Genomic DNA, 20,889 nt, shown 5'->3' on the forward strand with positions numbered 1-20,889 from the left:
TGCCACCATGTTGTGACATTTTAAAGTCTTTTAATGGGAGTTTTAATGGGGTTTTTAAGACACTGTAACCCGCCACGAGCCATTTGGGAGTGGCGGGAAATAAATCGAAATAATAATAATAATAATAATAAACATAGCTTACATAATTCTCCTCACGTCAACTCTGAGAGGTAGGCTAGGCTGAGAACATGTAACTGGCCCAAGGTCACCCAATGAGCCTACATAGCAGTGTAGGGATTCATATTCAGGTCTCCCAGATCCTGGCTCCCTTATGGCTGTGGACATCTCTGGCCCACACACACCATTTACATCCAGCACATGAGATTTTAAAAGATATGACCCAGTTAGGGACTGACATGTACCCAGGTCAACTTTCTTCCCCTGAAAGGAGACCTGGAAGTAAGTATGAGTGAATTTGAAGTGATGTGAAACTTCTTCGACGTATGCCTCACATGTCCCATATGTGCCTCCATAAAGGGGAAACCTTATCCCTCTTTAGAGATACTAAATTACTTAGGGCATGTGTGGCACAGATAAGAGGACAAAATAACTGAGTGGGGGGTGCGGGGAGGCAAGGAGTTGACTGAGGAGGTAGAGAAATGTATACCAGATGAATGGGAGACTGGAAGGTAGGCTGTACTTAATTCTATCAATATTTATTTATGTCACTTATGACCCGTCTTTTCAGTGGAATACAACCTTTTCCTCTCCTCCATTTTAGACATTTAATTTTAATAAGACATTGCAGGGACTGATACAGTACTGGCTTTCTCTCCTCCCCCAAAAGAGATTCATACTTTTGGGACAATAGACTCTCCAGGGGACTGTCCCCTCACACCCACAGAATTAAATTTGTTATTGCTAACACATTGCCCCACCATAGCGGTTTCCCATCCAGCAGTCAAGGGGTCATCAAGAAATATTAACATATTTAGTTCTACTCCAGTAGAGCAATTTACAGGTATTGTCTAACTTCCTGGGAACCCATCAAAGTTGCTCCCAGAACCTTGTTCACACCTGGACATGTTTCCTAGGTTCTTTGTCACACAAACGAAACTGCATCAATGTGTTGTTTTAGAGGCAGGTGCATCAGCCATAGCCCGAGGTTACATTTTTCCTATAAAAATTGAAGACCCAACACCATTCAGTGTGTGGGTTCCTTAGGGGTACCCTGCATACAGTGCCTCCTCCTCTCTTCTTTTCCACAAAGCACTGGCCATTCCGTTCAATCCGTGGGGTTCCTCTCCATGTTGTGACAGTAACTATAACTTCCTCACTACCAAAACACTATTCCCATTCAACTCTTATTTTCTTTAGATAAATCTTGTGTGTATGTTTTATGTGCTTTCTGTGTGCTTGTTTTTACCTTTTTAGAGTTCTCCATAATAAGCACAACCTTCCCGTTTAAAATTGACTGGTTTATTTCAAGTTTCTTAAGAAAATATACATAGGTGGAGATCCTGTAGTTACTCACCTCTCACTAAATCTCCAGTTAATTTGCTAATTCCCCCATCTAAATTCAGGAGACCTCCAATTTGGGTAACACCACTTTACTAATGGTTTCTGTATTGGTCCTTGGAGCAAAACAGTTAGATGTCCTTACTTCTCATTCACACACACAAACCCAACCTCACAATGCAGATCTCTTTCTCCTAGCTATGTCCCATTAGTGTGTTGATACAATGATTTTTCTGGAGCATTTGGATAATTACACTGATATAAATTGTTCAATACACAGCCATGCAGAAAACCTAATCTCAGAATTCAACAATGTAAGTCTGATTTAATTCTAACTGGCTTCCCTGGCACACTAGGGAATTCAAAGCAGATTCAGGATTACTACAATTCAAGCTGATTATCTGAGTCATCTTTCCATTCCTACGGAGAGATAACTGTTATATTCTGAGATATGGGTAGGGTACACTATGGTATTGGAAATATTTCATCCTTTCTGCTTCTGTTTTTCTCCCACTGAATGTAGCGGCTGCTAGCTTATATTAAATCCATTATACATTCATGTATCCACTTTGTTCATAGCTATGAGCCCAGATTTAAACAAGGAACAAGGAATTAGACTCTGAAGGTTATGGTATTTGGCAACTAGTTTATATCATTCTGGAAAACATTAGAGTAATATATCACTGGAAAAACATGTTACCTAAGCGTAAACAAATGTATAGGTCAAAGTTAAGACACCCCCCCCCCTAATGATTGGGTATATCACTAGATCCTTTGGGGGAAAGTCTGCTCTTATTTACTAACCGTCACATTTTGTACTTGAGGTACTATGCCCATATTTTCATCCAGCATATGCAACACTTAATGCTTATTCAGATTTAATGCAAACAACCATGATAACTCAAGCCAGAGGACTTAATCTTTTTTCTAACTAGGCAACAGTGAAGAAAGGAACACTGGAATGTGTAGACATGACTCATTCAAAATATAATCCATGTACTGTGGCCACTGCAAAAAGGTAAGAATTGGTAAATGTGGCAGATGCAAAGTTGTCATTCTCTACATCCCAGAGGGATCGACTGGAAATCTGCAGACCTTGGTTGGCCTGCTGGCCCAGAAAAACATTACACACTAGCTTATATCGGGGTGGGGTCAGTTCTTTGGCTCTGTTCCGGATGAGGTCTGACAGATTTTGAGCCAACTGGCCACTGTTTGCAGGATTGTATTTGGTATCACCAAGGTAGCTGGCTAGAATAGATTCTAGGACCTGCTGGGTTTGGAAAGCATTAAACCTGCATCCTTCATCTGGCTGGGTCTTGTAGGTGTTTTCATAATGTGTCTCCTGGATGGGTTCAAAGAGGGGTAGCCCAGAGAAACTCACTCGACCAAAGTGCATCCAGGAGAAGCGCCTGCCTCCGGTAGCCAGAGAGCTTCTTCTGCTGGGAAAGGGAGCATTGAGGATGCTCAGGATGGAGCTTCTTCGAGATGGTGGGAAAGGGGCCTTCCCATCTTCAGTACTCTGGAGTCGCAACAGTGACCTGGGTGCCATGTCTGTGGACTGAGAGTTTCTGAGGATAGGTATAGATCCTGCCTTCAGAGATGTGGACTCTGTGTCCTCGTTTGTCATGACTTGGTTGAATTGGGCCACAGCTTCCTGGGATAGTGCCAGTGGCCTATCTGCCATGTCCAAGTTGTCTGGGACATCAAGACAAAAAGAGAATTATATTAGTATGTTGACTGATCCTAGTTGGGGATTCCAAAAGTGGAGAGCTATCACACTTGTTCTTATGTCCTGTGTCTACTGTGCAAGAACCAATTTCAATTTATATAAATGGGGCACAATTTACACTAATCTGTCTACAATTTGGCAGGAAGGATATTACAGGTGGCTAGCCCAGGGGTAGTCAACCTGTGGTCCTCCAGATGTCCATGGACTACAATTCCCATGAGCCCCTGGGACATCTGGAGGACCACAGGTTGACTACCCCTGGGCTAGAGTATACAGTCTTTAAGAACTGCTTCACAGTTTAAAGTGAATAGAATTGAATAAGAGACAAAGGAATAAGATTCCATATAGGAGTTGTAGATATCATAATGAACTCAAAGGGCCATTCCGCACTCGTTCAAAATTGCACAATGGTTGCAAATTGAAATCGCTGTTTTGCTGTTATGCACAACGTCGTTGACAATCTGCAACACTCCTGAAACCGATCCTCAAAAAGCGCTTCATTGTAGCGCTTTCAGGGAAATCCCCAAAAGTGGATTCACCCTCCGGAAAGCGCTATACTCTTGCAACCAATCTGCAACGCTAGCGGGAAAGTTCGGTGCGTTACTATTGTTGCGGTTTCTGCAAAGTCCCCCCCCCCAGCTCTCTCCTCTGATCTTCCAGCGAAGCTATCGCCATTTTTTTTCTCGGAGCGAGCGGAGATCAACGCACCGGTGAGCCTTCGTTTACCCAGTGAGGCTTCCCTGGTTGCAGTCCCTCCCCAGAGCTGTTTTAAGTCACCAAGCACCAAGCAACACACAGCCCCTTTTGCTGGTTTGCTGGTTTTTGGGAGCATGATAACGGCCGCTCATTGGCTGCTTGACGGCCAGGGGTGGGACAAAGCTCGGCAATATCACTTCCTGGCTAGCGATTTTTGCCGAGACCGGAAACCTGTGGGAAACGATAGAAATGCAACTGGATTCCACTACAAAGGCAGGTATGCATAACGACAAATTCCACTATTTAAAATGCCATTTTTTCGTTCTGCAACCAATTTGCTACATAGATCCTGGTGTGGAATGGCCCAAAGTATTAAAGAACAGAACAAGTAGGGGAAAGCTAAATAAAATTTCTGTATACATCCTGACTGATTTTCTTATTTTCAAAGAACATGTTTAGAATTCAAGTGGCTATGAATGCATATCAGATAGATTTGCTCATTGGCGTGTTCTACCTGTATAGTGACATTAGTAATTGAGACAGAATACAAGATCAGGCAAGGATTTCAGTGCTCAAAAGCTCCATTCTGTGGGGCTGTGAAGGTCTTTGAAGAGATGACTGGGAAAACTGTGCCAACAGCCATCAAGGCTGTCCCAACAGTAGCAGTTTCTTAATAATAAAGTATTCAGATATAAAAGTGGATTACTGTTTTCATTTTCCTTGAGGACAAGCTGCCAGGCAGTGGGAAATGATCTGGCAATGTATACTGCTAAATTGATATGTATGGGATAATGGAGGAGGGTAGATGTTGGTTTCAGCCATATATAGCCCAGTTTGGATTAGGATTATGTGGGGTAGAGGTTTAACATTACTATTTTCCCCCCACCAAAACTGCCCTGTGTACGGTTGTTAACCATTTAAAGGGGAAAAGACAGCTGCCCACTTTTTGTCTGCCTTTTGTCTTTACAGGGCTGGTAACAGCTGGAGACGGCAGTTTCCATGAGCTAAACTATGTGGGGATGGAAAAATTAAATTCTCCTCTCCCCTTTCCATGTGGCCACAATCTGCCCCACACATGTCAATGTTGTTTTAAAATTGTTGGGAATATCCAGTCAAAGACCACCTAGCATGTCCTCTGTTTTGATTTTTGTAGAAATAGTAGGATGTTTGGGTGCTTTACCTCTGCTTTGTGATCTTATAGAAGCCTTTTTCTGGCCTCATGAGAACTACTATATTAATATTTCATTTTAGCCAATGGTTCCACCCCCACTACATGTTTTATATGTTAGAACATGGGGCACATTGAAATGCTGCAAAACAATGAGATTTCATGTTGAAAAGCAATAGGCAGGTGAGTATATTAAACCTTTCTTCTGCCCATCAGTTTGACCCTTACAACTCTACCCCCTAACTGGGTTACTTTAGCCAGGATCTAAGAAAGGATGTTTTGGAGAAAAGCAGCTGGGGCAAGGAAAGGTGGTGTGGGAGAAAAAGAAGCAGCATTTGAGAGAAAAGTGCAGCACACTCCATTTCTATGCTGATAATTCCTATGAAATCATACTCCCTACTTTCAGTGCAAGCCATGCTCTATGACAAGAATAGTGTACAGCTTAAGCCTTAAGAACAAAAGCACTGCCACGTTGGATCCTATCAGGGTCCGTCTAGTCCAAAATCCTGTTTAACCACAATGGGCAACCAGATACATCAGGACGGCCTATCCCTAGGGCACAGGCATCAGTTTCCATCTATTGGAGGGGGTCCTGTTTCTGAACACGCAGGTTCCATTTAGTCGTCGCAGCTGCTAATTACTAATGGACCAGTCTTCTATCAGTGTGCCTAAACCTAATTTTAAGCAAACAGAACTAGTGGTCATTGCTACAACCTGTGACTTGAAAAGTACTTTGTTTTAATCGACTGCCCGTCTGCTTCACTAAATGCCTGCAAGCTCTTGAGACAAAGGAGAATGTGCTGTCTATTTCTACTTTCTACATACATGCATGTTTTTATAAACCAATCAACCACCTTTTCTCTAAGTTAAAAAAGCTCCCACATCCTTAGCCCGCCTTTGTCTTTCCCAGTGATACAATATCTTTCTTGAGATACAGCACTCAAAACATGAAACCATATTTAAATGGACTGCACTGTAGATCTGTACTGGACATTACAATACTAGCAGATGCGTTTTCAATCCTTCTCCAAATAATCCTCAGAGTAGAATTTGCTGTTTTCTCCGCTTCTACGTACTGAATCAACTTTTTCAGCAAGATATCTACCAGGATCCTAAGATCCTTTTCCTGGTTAGTCACTGCCCATACATACCCCATTTAAATTTAGGATTTTTGAATCAATGTGCCTCACACTTATTCAAGAAAAAGAACACAGAATAAATGGATAATTACCAAAGACAAAGACAGAGGGTATGGGAACAGTTGGAAAATAATTTCTGAGCCTCTTCCAGTTTTTGTTGAAACTGCAAACAACAATTACAAAATATGTGAAAGTAAATGACAGTATCTTACACAAATCATACAGATCTTAATAAATTGTTGCACAGGAATAAGTAAGCAGGTATTGGGCATTTTAAAAGCAGTTTTAATCTTTATTTTCCACCTAGTGATTGTTTTCTTAATAATAATAACTTTAAGTTTTAGATACTGTGTATAAATTTAAGTAAGCATATTGCTCATTTGAATTAGAATCACCATTTTGCATTTTAGTGAATCCTTCAGTGATCCCTTAACACATGCGGATTAATGTTTAACTGACTTTAAAAATAATGAACAATAAAACCAGTGTAAGACAGCAATTATCCCCCACCGTCGGTTTTCAACAGTTTAACATAGAGTTGCCAACCTCCAGGTGGTGGCTGGAGATCTTCTGCTATTACAACTGGTCTCCAGACGACAGAGATCAGTCCGCCTGGAGAAAACAGCTGATTCAAAAGTTGGACTCTATGGCATTCTGCCCCCAAACCTGCCTTCCTCAGACTTTATCCCAAAAATCTGCAGGTATTTCCCAGCCTTGAGTTTAAATACTATTCTCACAATTTTCTGTTAACCTGGGCATTTTATTCCAAATTAACTAATCTGCAGTCTTCTCACTATCTCTAGGAGAAAGGATAGTTGTCCCTTCTTCAGTTTCAGTTATAGCAACCATATGGTTACTTCACACCCTAACCACAGTTGATACTTATAATGGACTGAAGTTCAAAGGTAATTGGTTCCCATAAAATTGCGTGTACACATTTAAAAGATCTGAAGTACACAAGTAAATAGAGACAGCAGAAGGCTTGGCTCAATCAGCAAGAATAGGAAAAGGGCCTGATTTTGAGTGTGTGGTCTCAGACATGTTGCTTCCCAGCCCATCTTACCTGGTCACAGTATGGCCTTGCACAGAGGCAGTGGGCTCACGGAAAGAGTAGTTCTGCTGGAATCATGAACTGCGGATCAGTGGAAGAGCTCTTTAATACCCACTATCATGCTACAGCTTGCTCAGGCTTGTTGTGAGGGCCTGCTGAGGCCCTCACCCCTTTACCTCCCTGGCTTCATAAGCTCCCTCCTTGATGTGGTAAATCATGGGTTGTTTGATCTGGCAGTTCAATGGGAGAGTCATCAAAAGCACTGCGACAGGACTGGGCAGCCTGCCACCCGAAATGCATGGTCTCCCTGGAGACTGTATCACTCATGTTATTTTTGTACAGCATGGAGTGTTTGAGGAGAGGGGAGCTGTAGTACTTCCAGGCTTCATTGTGCAGGGGAACGAATAAAGATTTGGTGCTGTAAGAACAGCTAGGCTGTTGGAGGTTGTTGAGGCATGTGGCTCAACAAAGCATGTTCATGATAGAAATGGATTTGCTCATTCCCTTGGTAGAAATCAAGAAACACATGGGGAATCTGTCTTTGTAGCTATCTCCTTTTTCTGTGTTTCTGTGGTTTTTTAACATTATTTTTTACAATTCTTTTCAAGCCTTCTTTTTGTTTTTATGGAGATGACTCTAGCATCTGTTAAAGTGCTACAATCTCTCACAGCTTCCTTGAACTGATGGTCTCAAGCTGACTTGTCTGCTCAGCTTGAATTTGGGATATATTACTGCCGAAAGTCTCAAGTTCCACTAAAAGCCCAATCTTGTGTATGTAACGTTTTACTAGTTGTCCAAAATGGCCCCTCATTTTACAGGGATTGTTATGGAACCCACAGCTCTACAGAACTCAGTTGTTATCTTCAGAGCTCTTCACAAAATAGATACTGCTGTTAAGCTATGCCGTTTCTGTTTAAATGTTGCCTGGCTCTGATTCTTATACACATTTACCAAGGATTTTGACCCACTGGATATGGCAGTGGTACAGTTCATTTTTTTAATGTGGTGTACCTACTCACCTCAGTTTGGCATCCTTCTTACTCTTTAGTTTCTTTGATCTTTACTTAGTCCAGAGGGTTTCAAGATCACCATAAAGTGAAGATTGATATTGCTTTGTATTGTCAACTGCATGTTTATTTTCTCTGCTCAGCATTCACCTTAATCAGCTACACCTAGATATGGTACTCTACTCCCTCATTCTCTCTCCTCTGAAGGGACTGGCAGTTCCATAGAGAGGGTTACTTTGCAATGTGTGAATTAATTTGGGCCAGCAACAGTCCTGAAACTGGTTTTCAGTACTGAGAGTTAGTTTGAACCTTGTGCAAAAATTAAACAGATAAATGCCCAGTTTTGTCTGTCACCTAATAAGAATCTAATTTTATGCCAGTCTTGCCTCTTGAGTCACTTCCTTCCTAATTTTTAATCATTTTCTTCCAGGATGCTGTGATTCCTTGTACAGTATCCTTCATTTGCTTTGGGATGGTGAGGCCAGCTTCGTGGACTGGTATGCTGTAATTTATCTCCTCTTGTGACTTCTGAATCCAATTCCCTACTTCCTGCCTGGTTGTCAAAGCTATGATGAACAAACATTATCCTGCCTTGACATGCACATTCTAACTTTACTGCTGTATCACAACCTCTCTTGTCCCTTCTCATTGATAGGTCTTCACTTTGTAACATCCTTGGCTTGTTGTCTGTGAATTCTCCCAGCTATTTTGCCAATCTGCTGGCTGATGCTTAACCTTTGGACATCTCCTCCCCTTCCAATTATAGGAGTAATTGCTTCTTTGCCATTCATCCCCTATTGCTCTGTTTAGATGGGGAACTCTCCCTGGACTCCTCATCTGGAGGCATTATTCTTGCTTATGTTTGTTTGCTCTCTCTGTCTTTCTGGGTGTGTTTGGAGCCCTCACATAGTAAGACACATAGGCATTCAAGATACTGTGTGTTTATTATGTAGGGAAACTTTTTTGTTGTTGTTGTTGCTATGTGACAGGGAAGTTCTCAGACCATGGCATTCTATTTTTAACTGTTTGTTTAAAGCTAATACATAGTTAAAAGGAGATAAGGCCTAAAACTTTTTGAGCAAGCCTCTGGCATTTGGCTTTGGGAGTTTCGGGACCAATTATAACATAGTGGCCTCTTACCGCTTTTATTTTCTCGGCCAAATAGTACAGTCATTTGTGACACAGGAAATTCACAGTTCTTGTCTAGTCACCCCAGCATGAATTGGGTTCCCAGATGGAAGCCTGAACTCAAAGACCAGTCTCCAGAAGTAGCTATTCAAGAACACTGGACCATGGTTGGTTTTCCAGGATGGGGCTGGGGGTTCTGGGAAGCATTTCTTGAGAAATGATGTGTGGGGATGGGGGGAACCAGGGGCCTAGCCCTGTCACCTAGATTTTGGTTGTGGCAGTGGGCAGAGTCTCCCCAGCTGGGCACATCTCCCCAGCTGGGTGAGACCTCTTGGGGTTGGTTGGTTGGAGGGGAAGCATAGCTTTTTTTGCTCTGGGTGGGTGTATGAGTGGGAGGAAGGGAGGGTGTTACCCTGACCTCGGACTCAGCTGAGCAGGCCACTGGGATGCTGGGGAGGGGTTGTGTAGGGCTTTTTTTTTTTACTCTGGGTGGGAGAGAGAGGCTACCCTGGAGTTCTGGATTATGTCATTTCCAGTGACATGTCACTTCCAGGTGTGTGGCAGGGAGGTATGGCCAGCTGACATCACTTCAGGGTTACCTTGAAGCCTACAAAAGTTTTCAGAGGTTACTCCAAATCAAAAGGTTGGTAAAGGCTGTTCTAGCCACTGTGGTGGTCAACATGGCTACAGCAACATGACAACATAGAGGCAGCACTCTGCTTAGAACTGAGAGCCAAACTAGATGTTCACTTTTTAATAAGTTATATTCCACAATCCTGGGATGCCAGACTCCATGTGAGACCTGGGGATCCCCTGAAATTGCAGCCCACCTCCAGATGACAGGAATCAGTTCCCCTGGAGAAAATGGATACATTGGAGGGTGGACTCTATGGCATTGTACTCCACTGAGGTCTCTGTCTTCCCCAGCTTCCATCCCCAAATCTCCAGGAATTCCCCAACCTGAGCTGGTAGCCCAACTCCCCCACCAGGGACCAGAAAATATCTGGCAAACCGACAGTGAGTTCTACAGATATTTCCCAGGAGTACCGAGTTGTTTGTTGTCTCCATCACAGCCTGCTGCTAGAGTTCCAGCCATTTCCTCTTTTACTTCTTCCTGCATTTACTCTTCTGCATTGGCCTGAGCTGAAGAGGGTAAAGTTAATGGTTACAGGTGTTACATGATCTTATTCCCCCATGCACAAACACACACGGCAATCATTTATGTATGACTTCTGGAAATGATGCAAAAGACACTGGCAACTACTCTGTTATTTTAATTGTGCTGACCATGAAGTTGTCAGTCACGTGGCTCTTCAGCTCCAATGACATCTTCTTGTCAAATTCTGATCTCATTTTAACTCAGGCAATCCTTGCTTTTCCTTTTCCCACTTTTTGAACACACTTCCTCCCTGCTTGCCTCCAGAAAGGTAGTTGAGCAGAAGAATGACTGCAGCTAGCAACAAAATTTGAGTCCAATGGCACCTTTAAGACCAACAAAGATTTATTCAAGGCATGGTCTTTTGTATGCATGCACATTTCTTCAAACAAGCAGGTAGCAAGATAGTTCTCTCTCTCTCTCCATAGTTGTTTCTCTTCATAAATCAAACTATTTTATTCTTCAAGCGACCTGGAGCTTTGAACACTGCGTATTCAAATTCTGTCAACAGAAACTTCCTGTCCCTTATTCCTTTGGCTTAACCCCCTCCTTGGTTTGCTGCTCCCTGCAGTCTGTTCCCATGGTCCCTCGGATTTTGCAAATAACCTTTTCTGTCAGGATTTGTGTGTTCCCTCCCTCTGCAGCTGGATTTTAGGGCCTGGACAGCTGCCTGTTGCCTGGCAATAAGTGGTGCGGCTTCCCCCTTCTCTGGCCTTTCCCTGCATTCCTTCCTCGCAGCTGAGCTTCCAGCCAGCCGTGACTTCTCTCAGCTATATCTTTATCACCGACACAGCAAAACAAGGCCTAGGAAGGCCTGATTAAGTCCCTGAACTTCTTCCTTCCAATCTGGATCCCAGTTCAGAACCCAGTCTTAACCTATGGCATCATCCTATTCAGCCCTACTCCTGGGGGATTCAGCTGCATTCACTGCGGCCTTCCGGACTCTCATCAACAACCCACAGTTCAGGTGAGCCTGCTGGGTTAGCCAGTTATTAGGGACTGGGGATGTGGCTGGGAGCAAAGGCCACAACTGAATCAACATGGGTTCAGGGAGGAAAACTGGAAACTAACTTTGATAATCCCATTGGTTTACTGAACTATGGGGATTCAGAACATCAGAAAATGAGGAATGATCCAGATCTCCCTGTGGACAGGAAAATGCAGCTTCCAGTTTAATGTGGCTGTGTGCCTGGGTGACTCTTTGACCTGAGTCTGCTCCAGATTGTAAACTGCCCATGTAGATGCAGCATTGTTTAATCAGTGGATTGTAAAGGGCCTGTAAAAGAGAACATGTGTATGTGATAACTGGTATGGGTATCTAGGCATTAACTTTGGATCCAGTATGTCTGACTAGGAGATTATATTCACAAAGCATCCAGGCCTCATCTGGTTTGACCTGGACCAGTAACATATATAGTGGTGTTACCTTTAAACCTGTGCTTTGGTAAAATTGCCAACTTCTAGGAGGCTCCTGGAGATCTCTTGGAATTACAAATGAACTCCTGACTAGAGGGGAGAAAATGGATGCTTTGTAGGCATCATAGCCCACTGAAGTCACACCCCCTCCCAAACTCTGCCCTCCTCAGGCTCTACCTCCAGATTTTTAGGAATTTTCCAACCTGGAGTTGGAAACATTATGCTAAGGAGACTGGATGGGATTTTGTTAAAAATGTCTGTCTTCTACCATGTTATGTATTTTGTGAAATCTTCTTTGTACATGTTTTTTATGAGTGCAGGGCAGGGGAAGCTGAGCCACATGACTGATTTGGGTCTACAGTCACACCATGTGCAACCATTAAGACTATACATGCAGTTTTGCACATATTCTGATGTTTATATTTTAAAGCTGTTTTTAACCACTAAATAATAAATTTTGGTATTCTAACTTTAATATTTTATGTTCAACATTCAGGTTCCTGACTTGTTTTGTCAGGTTGGGTTTTTGTTCTGTTTTCATTTTGCAATGCCAATCAAAGCCAAGGCCTGTCCAAAAGCCAATAGACCAGCAATGAAACTGCTGTAAATAACACCTTAGAACTACCAGTGCAGATCCTAGGAAAAGACTGTACATATTTCTGCTGATTAGTGAATGTTCCTGTCACATATTTGGAGAGTCTTTCTGTGCTCTCATTCTTCCCTCTGAACTCCATGAAGTCTAAAACAATTCTCAGTATAGAAACATACTATTCCAGTTTTTTTTTTGTCTTTTAAAAAAATTGAGTTGGCCTGGTTTTCCCCAAGAATACTTTGTTATGCAAATAAATTTTTTAAAGACAATTCCCACCCTCTCGGGACACTCAAAATTTATATGTTAACCTAAAACATATTCTGTTCTGCAAATGAGAGCAGTTACCAAGCTACATGGTGGAAAGCACCATGAAGTCCCAGTTGACTCCATGGGATTTTTAAGGCAGGAGATAAGCAGAGTTGGTTTGCATTACCTTTCTCTGTGTAGCAGCCTTCATTTACTTTCGTGATCTCAATTTTTAAAAAGTAAACTACAAAGAGAAGTTTAGTAACATGTCTCTCCCCACGCCCACCCTCTGCTACTCCCTTCCATTATCAGATTATAACATTTTGCCAGCCTTCTAGCTCAAGACTCGTTCTGATAAAGTGCAACTGTCCAATGATAATCTTTGTACACAAAACCTATTGTATTGGTTTCACTGGTAACTGGAATAATAGTTTCATGTGAAGGAAATAATTGACACTTCAGATGGAGATCAAATTTCAGACCACAGAAGTGAGGGAGAAAGTCTGTGCATAATGAAAGAGAAGGGAAATGCTAAGTCTGTTACAATAACAGACCTTAGGCTGCGAGCTGCAGTAAACTCATGGCAACAATGGTCAGTACTTCAAATCAATATGGTGGCCTTAGGATACATAACTAGGCAGTCTGCTACACTACGGGGAACCAGAACTGGGCATTATGATTCTATGCTCATGAACCTGTTTCAGACGGTGTTGACACCTAGCGCCCCCCATTGCATGCTGTGCAATAGCATATTACTGACCTACATTTAAGATGGATTTCAAAGGCATGCCAAGGCCATGAGATGTATTTGTATTTGGGACAAATGTGGCCCATTTTCTTCCTTGCACATGAAAATGGTTGCAAAAATAGTCCTAGAGTTAGATACTACAAAGTTAAAAAATAGTCTCTTATTTGTAGATTTAAAAACTGGATATATGGTTATTGGAAGTAGTTTGAATAAGAAGCAAGGGTAGAGTCGGCAAGACAGGTGAAATATAAATGTATGCAGAATATTAAGATTGCACATCCTCATATTTAGGAAGTCCCTAAGTTTAAGTTTGCTGAAGCTAGAGGAACAGTAGAATCTATTAAATGTCTTATGCCAATGCCTATGCCTCATTTCTAAAATGGGAGATGATGGAATTCAGAACACACCACTACCTGACAAGCCATTACTCCAGTGTTTCTTGTTTGCTCAAGTGAATTCTGCACGTTTGAAGCCACTGTTTTCTCTATTTGCTACCTTAAGAGTTCTAGAACTGATCCTTTCCTTAAAATAGGGTTGGGGGCTAAACTGTGGCTCCAATTAAGCCTGTTAGATGTTATTCCTGCTGTTACACTCTTCTTCCATAACATCTCTTGAGTAGGTTTGTTAAATGTTTTAATCCCAATAGAAATTAAATGGAGAAGTTCCATTTGGCAATTACATACAAACCAGAAACTGCCATGTACAGTTTGTATGTGGTATCCCATAAATATGTCACTATGTCTTCAACTGCCAGTGCCTTTCACATATGTTGTTTAAGAGTATAAGTTATAGACTGGGTCCCTGTTTCATATATGAGAACATATATAGCTGCCTTATGCAGAGAGACACTTTTGGCTTGGTACTGTCTACTTTCTCAACACGAGCTCCAAAGATCCTTTGACTTCTACCTGCCTCTTAGCTACCACCCATCAAAACCATCTAAGTTTGCCAGTATTCATCAGACCAGGGCTGGGGCATCAGTGTTTACATTGATCTGAGGCACCATTATCCATAGGCCCAGGGGCTAAGGAGACAGCAAGTGGCACACCTCCCTCGACTATCATGAAGGAGTGGCAAGGAGGCACCCGAGCTCCATGCCAATAAGGGCTCTAGGCTCGGAGGCAGGGTGACCTCACCCAGAAAATTGGGGAGGAACTAATAGAGGGAGCCTCACTCTTGTCCATCTCACCAATTGCCTGATCTACAACTGAGTTTGGAATGGGGTTGCTACAGATCATCTTCTTATTGAATTGATAAATAAATGTAGCCATTTATTATCCCATCTGAAGCTGTCAGCTCTCCTCTCCTTATTCAACTTAACTCTTTGGAGTTAGAATGGAACCATATTAATTCAGACTGAGTCATTGATAAAAGGGACTAGGTGTCTTACTTGGTCTACTGTTTGGAAGATCTGAGCATGGCAAGGTCTCCAGTTAATGGATTGAATTTAGAATCTGTTCTTTGCTTCCCAACAGATTTTAAAGCTTTTTTTTCCCCCACGACTGCCTTTTAAGCTTATTTTTTAATTTCTAATCACATTCATAAAACATTCATAAAATTCCTGAAAAAAGGAACAGGGCGTATTTTACAAAAGCACTGACCACTTACCAATCTTTATGGCAATGGAATGTGAAAATTAAATTTGTATCCTTGGGGTTCTCTCCAGAGATCTTGTTGAGTATGGGATATGATCAGACCATAGAAGTTGTTAAGCAGAGATTAATGGACGTAGAATGTCAAACAAGACCAGGGTGTAGTCTGCACAGGGCTTTTGAACCACTCCCAGTTTGAATAAATCCCTCCCATCTACACTGCATTCGATTTCCATTTTGATTTCGGGTGCTTTAAATTTTCCCTCTGCAACATGCATGATTGATCTGGAGTGACCCTATCTTTCTCCAACGATATCCAGAAGTGGATATAACCCTTGATATTTAAAAAATCACCATCAATTAAGTGTGCAGATTTCTGCTTTTTGCTAATTAACTGCTTTCTCTGTGCCTCATAGCAAAGCAGTCTTCCCTGATTGGCCTGGGCATCAGTTCAAAGACTTCCTGGTTCCCGGTTGCAAGGCTTTGGCTTAAAGTGACGGCGCTCCAGAAGCCCTAACTTCTCTCAGCAGAGATTTGCCTCTTGGATTTATCCCCCCCCCCTGCTGGCTCCAATCTCCCACCCCCCTCATTCAAGAGAAAGAAAGAGACTCCAGCTGGGCTTGGCTTTTCACTCTGCTCTGAGCTTCCCCAATCAAGTGCAGAACACTTTCTGTTTCAATGAGGGGGGGGGGGGTGATAGAGAAAGACCCGAGTTCAAATTGATCTAAATTCATCAGGATCCACAATGGAAAATACAAAGTAAGTGCAAAATCAGCCCTAGCTAGTAATCCAACCTTTATTGTTGGCGAACCCAATAGATATTTGTCCTTCCCTATGACATACCTAACCAAACTTGAAGTACTTAGTCACAGGAGGGTCTTCACTATAGCACTGTAACATCCTCCTCTCAGCTGTAATTGAAGGAAGATATAAGAAAATACTTATCTCAAAAGGAAATGCCCCTGTGGTTCTGAACATATAGAAACAGTGGAACATACACTCCTCCAATGTCAGTATTATAATATCCGAACTAGATTCGATCTACCACCACTACGAAGATTTTCAGAGTGTTCAGCACAATTTTACACTTCCTTGCTGCTTATAGATACAAATAATGACTTGACTTATAGTGTTGCCAGGTTCTGTGCAGCAGTGATGAAAATAAACAATACGATGGTCTGATCCAAATGAACTCTATTATCTTAGAGTAGTTTATTGTCTGTATACATTCTTACTGTATGTTTTAATTTTGTATAATACTGTATTTTAAGATGTCTTAAATTCTGGCTTTAACAGATGTATCACATCATCTGATGCTGGTCTATGATAACAAAGGTATCTCTGGCTGATTATGTATAGCAGTGGCCACGCCCGATGTGTTGTGGTGGAGCAGCACACTCTGTTGTTTCTTGTGTCCCCGAGGGGGATGTATTTCAGCGGCGGAGCTGGTCCGCTGCTTTCTGCGTCCCTGCGAAGGACACGTCTTGGTGATAGAGCAGCTCCACCGCTGAAGTGCATCCTCTCGGGAAATGCAGCCATGGCTGAAAGGTTCCGCAGGAGGCAGGGGGATTGCAGGAAGTTGGGGTTGCATGAGAAAGTGATCCCCCCTTCCTGCAAAATAACAAAAACAAACTGCATTTGACCCCACAGTGCTGCGAAGTGCCACGTAGCTGAGTGGGGCATTTTCAGTCCCCTCCTGGCCACCATAGCACAGGGAGGAGCCAGGCCTTCCTTTGTGCATGGGCCTGGCTCAGCTTGGCTGCCAATGGCGGCCGCAGCAAAAAAGGGAACACTGTAAAATCAGTGTTCCTTTGCCGTGGGCCAGGAGAGGCCTTAAAGCAGGCCAGGGCTGGGGGGGAGCCAGGCTGGGCCAGCGCTAACATAATGCATAAATGGGGATTACCCCCACTGCCATGCAAGCACCGGCCCGGTCTTTCCTTCCTGTGCATAATTGGTCTCTGTCTGTCACTGACCAGTTAATTTGTACCATGGACTTGTGCTGTTATTTTTAGACTTGTGCTTTTTTTAGGGTTAGGTTATATGGGGTTATTTTTTTACATGTAGCCCACCTTGAGTCCAAGGAGGAAAGTGGGCTATAAAACAAACAAACAAATAAATAAGTTACTTTGATCACAAAAATAGCCAAACTTTTTAGAGTGGGTCTTGAGAAAGGAAATCTTGGATAAAGGGATTTGAAGTATACCTAATGAACTGTCAGAATGAAATCTCTGTTGCTTTCCTCCCACAGTGATGTAACATTCTTGGTTGGTGGAGAAAAGCAGGAAGTCTTTGCCCATCGGTGCCTCCTTTCTTGTCGCTGCCAGGCATTCCATGCAATGCTGAGCCAGCCCCAGAAGACACAAGGCCCACTTCTCCTGAGCCATGTGCGGCCAGAGGTGTTCCTTGCAGTCATTGAGTACCTGTATACTAATAGTGTCACCCTCAACAATGCCATCGTAAGTAGGACCTGTGTTAATAAGCAACTGGACTTCCAGAAAACATACTAAATAGGAGGATGGGTTAAAAGCAAATGATGGTGTGATCTGCTTATGAGAATGGTAAGATTCCAAAGCAGCTGACCAAATAGGAAAATCTATCTTCACCACTGTCATTGGCTGACTGTTAATTTTATGAAGCATTTATTTTGCTGGTTTATATATTTTTAAATTTCTTCTACTTATGTTACACCTTCACTACAGATGTTTGTTTCTGAGTAAGATAACCAAGAAATTTATCTCCCAAAGGATCGTTGTGTTAATCTGTCTGCAGAAGCAAAAACAAACAGAAGTCTTGTGGCATCTTAAAGATGTTATTCCAGCACAAGGTTTCATGGGTTGGAGCCTACTTCTTCAGATGCAGTCAGTGAATCCCTAGTATATGATAAAGTGTGCATGCACACAATAGCTTAGATCCAGAATTAAACCTTTTGCTCTTAAATAAACAGACTGCAGAATCAGAGGAAATGCATAAAATGAAATCTTGAATTGAGAAAACTACAGTTAGGCTAAGCTAGTTGACACTTGTAGAACACCTGGAGTTTGCTAAAGATCCCCAAGCGGGAGACTTGAACCACATTTCTTACTAATTATAAGTGTCAGCTATTCTTCAAAAGCTCAAAATCTCTGGGTTTTACAAGCATGAACTATCTTAGCATAACTTGTGAATGGTCTTTGTATATTTCTGCATTACATTTTAATTTTACATTTATTATATTGTACTCTGACCTTCCTGTATTTTATAGCCCCGCAAAAAAACCACCACCAATATTTTATAGAATAGTCTGCATAGTGAGGATCTCCTCATTGCATCTGAAGGCAGTTTGTGACAGTTGATCTGGAATAAAATTTTGTTAGTCTTTACAATGATATAGGCTAGATATCAGGGGGAAAAAATTCACAGTCAGAGTAGTTCAGCAGTGGAATAGGCTGCCTAAGGAGGTGGTGAGCTCCCCCTCACTGGCAGTCTTCAAGCAAAGGTTGGGTACAAACTTTTCTTGGATGCTTTAGGATGCTTAGGGCTGATCCTGCGTAGAGCAGGGGGTTGGACTAGATGGCCTGTATGGCCCCTTCCAACTCTATGATTCTATGATTCTATGATTCTGTGATTCTATTATTTATTTATTTATTTATTTATTTATTTATTTATTTATTTATTTATTTATTTATTTATTTATTTATTTATTTATTTATTTATTTATTTATTTATTTGTGTTTATATGCTGCCCTCCCTGAAGGCTCAGGGTGGTTTACATGAAACAACATAATGGTACAGGTAACATCATTCTGGTAACAGTAAGGTGGTAACAACAATAACATTAACATAATAACAATAACAATAATAACATTAAAGGAAGGTGGAACTGCAAAGAGCCTTATTTAAGGTGCCTAAGGACTCCTGTTTATATGTGCAATTAATTCAATATTATTGTTATTAATAAATCATAATCATTTTACTTACATGTCATGCTGAATATTGGATGGCTTGAAAACTGGGTTTGGAAAACGATTTACCTGGATGGAATGATTATTTTACCTGTGTGAATGGCTAATCACAAGGCCATTATAAACCACAAGCATTTTAGTGGGCTCCAGATAATGAGGTTGTTATTTTGCTTTTGGTTAATGTAAAGCCCTTGGCAGTGAGAGATACAAAGACCTGGTCAGTAATTTCAGTATCATACTATGAAATGGGTGTGCCTGTCTGGCACATGCCAGGCACTTAGCAAGGCAGAAGGGGAGTGAGTGAGGTGTGTGGGGGGTGTCTGCAGAAATTTTAAAATCCAAATAGGGGCTCTCAGCTGGCTAATCTTTGAAAACTGCTCTTGTTAGTAAAAGCTTGTGGGAAGAACAGACCAAAGAGGCTCAAGCCTGTGCCTTTTGCAAGAGGCCAGAGAGCCCCAGCTGTGGGGCTCTTACAACAGTGGTTGTTTTTTTCCTTCTGTAGGCCCTGGAGGTGCTGACGTCATCCATGGAGTATGGACTGAATGACCTGAGAAAGGTAAGGATACTTGCTTGTGGCCTGTGTTGATTCTTTGGGGAAAGACAGCCTTTGCCTTATGAAACTGTAGCATAATCTTTGATGCCTGATTACTGCAAGATGTGGAGGTTGGATTGTTCCTCTGTGGAATTGATGGAGGTGTTAACGTTCCTAGTTGTGGTTATCATGCAGTTGCACACTAGAGGACTAAGCAGATGCAAACCTGCCAAGTTAAAACTTCCAAAGCTTTACAAAGCCCTAGAGCAGGGGTAGTCAACCTGTGGTCCTCCAGATGTCCATGGACTACAATTCCCATGAGCCCCTGCCAGCATATATATATTTTGCTTGAGAGATTCACTAGTTCTCAATATTCTTGTTCAATATGTGTGACTGCACAGTGATCACTACAATGTGAACAGAGTTCACATGCACAAAACTGTCTTAGTGGGAAGGCCTTGCCTGGAAGGAAGAGTGCCCTCGGGCTTTGGGAAGCTTTGGAAGCTTCTGCCTATATTTGCATAGATCTCAGATGAGGAACAACAGTTACATGTAAGTGCAACTCTCTTTTCTTTGATTTAGCTTTGTAAACTTCACTATCTGACTGCTGGAAATAGCTGCAGGGGTCCAAGCTGCCTTCCCCTTATTAAAAGGAGGAAAATGTTCCATCCCTATGTCAGTTTTTCAGCATTCACTCCTTCAGCTACTCAAGGTTAGCATAAATATTGGACTGTAGGAACACAGTGAAAGCTCCATTAAAAATTTCCCACTAATTGGTGTTTTCCAGCCATATAAAAAAACCTGGAAGGCATCTTTCCTTGTTGCTTAGCATTAATTTCAGGTCTGTGGGTGGGGAAAAATGTCTTTTTCATTTCCTTCTTTCTGATTTCAAAGTGCTGGGGGGAAGCACAAAGGGAATGGAAATAGGGAAGCCCTATGAGTTAACTGTAAGTTGGCAACCCTCTGCATTTGGGATCTGCAAACTAGTCATGATGTTAAAGTGGAGGAGCCTCCTGACCTTTAGTTTTATATAAATATGTGCTCCTCTTCCTACAGTCTGATAGCGCAGGGACCTTGGCATGGTAGATCCTGTTAATAAAGTTGCTGACACTAAAATTCTGCTCTAAGCATTCTGGTATAACTGTTGCCTTATTATTCTGGATAATCCCCCATTCTGAATGGACTCTGTTCCCAGTGAGTTTGCTATTTTGGACACATTCCATGTCCAGGAATCCAGTTACGGAACTTCCTTACTTAAAACCTTTGCACATATCCAGGTTTTTGACAAAC

At 42.0% G+C, this 20,889-nt stretch overlaps 2 protein-coding genes across 5 annotated transcripts in view; one reads left to right on the top strand and one right to left on the bottom strand.

Moving 5' to 3' along the window:
• Positions 1-635: 635 nt before the first annotated feature.
• On the bottom strand, positions 636-7,438 carry DYNLT4 (dynein light chain Tctex-type 4). Of its 2 annotated transcripts, XM_077333930.1 has the most exons (3): positions 7,254-7,437; positions 6,283-6,353; positions 636-3,153 (listed from the first exon to the last, which is right to left on the bottom strand). In XM_077333930.1, the coding sequence occupies exon 3, from the start codon at positions 3,140-3,142 to the stop codon at positions 2,435-2,437; it is 708 nt and encodes a 235-aa protein (XP_077190045.1). In that variant the 5' UTR covers positions 3,143-3,153; positions 6,283-6,353; positions 7,254-7,437; the 3' UTR covers positions 636-2,434. The 2 variants fall into 2 exon arrangements, with proteins under 2 accessions (XP_077190045.1, XP_077190046.1); XM_077333931.1 differs by lacking the exon at positions 6,283-6,353 and having other exon boundaries at positions 7,254-7,438.
• A 3,800-nt stretch (positions 7,439-11,238) lies between these two features.
• Positions 11,239-20,889, top strand: part of BTBD19 (BTB domain containing 19) — a 55,885-nt gene continuing 46,234 nt past the window's right edge. Inside the window, exons 1-4 of one of the 3 annotated variants that reach the window (XM_077333933.1) lie at positions 11,239-11,499; positions 15,543-15,885; positions 17,375-17,582; positions 19,570-19,623. In XM_077333933.1, the coding sequence (XP_077190048.1) occupies positions 15,872-15,885; positions 17,375-17,582; positions 19,570-19,623 (276 nt within the window). In that variant the 5' untranslated portion in view covers positions 11,239-11,499; positions 15,543-15,871. The remainder of the gene's footprint in view (positions 11,500-15,542; positions 15,886-17,374; positions 17,583-19,569; positions 19,624-20,889) is intronic. The other 2 variants (XM_077333934.1, XM_077333932.1) reach the window with 2 other exon arrangements.

Source organism: Paroedura picta, chromosome 4 (assembly GCF_049243985.1).
Source record: "Paroedura picta isolate Pp20150507F chromosome 4, Ppicta_v3.0, whole genome shotgun sequence".
Classification (NCBI taxonomy): domain Eukaryota; kingdom Metazoa; phylum Chordata; class Lepidosauria; order Squamata; family Gekkonidae; genus Paroedura; species Paroedura picta.

Bases quoted from the DNA above. Each gene is read 5' to 3' on its own strand.
- DYNLT4 (XM_077333931.1), bottom strand. From the start codon at position 3,142: ATGGCAGATAGGCCACTGGCACTATCCCAGGAAGCTGTGGCCCAATTC.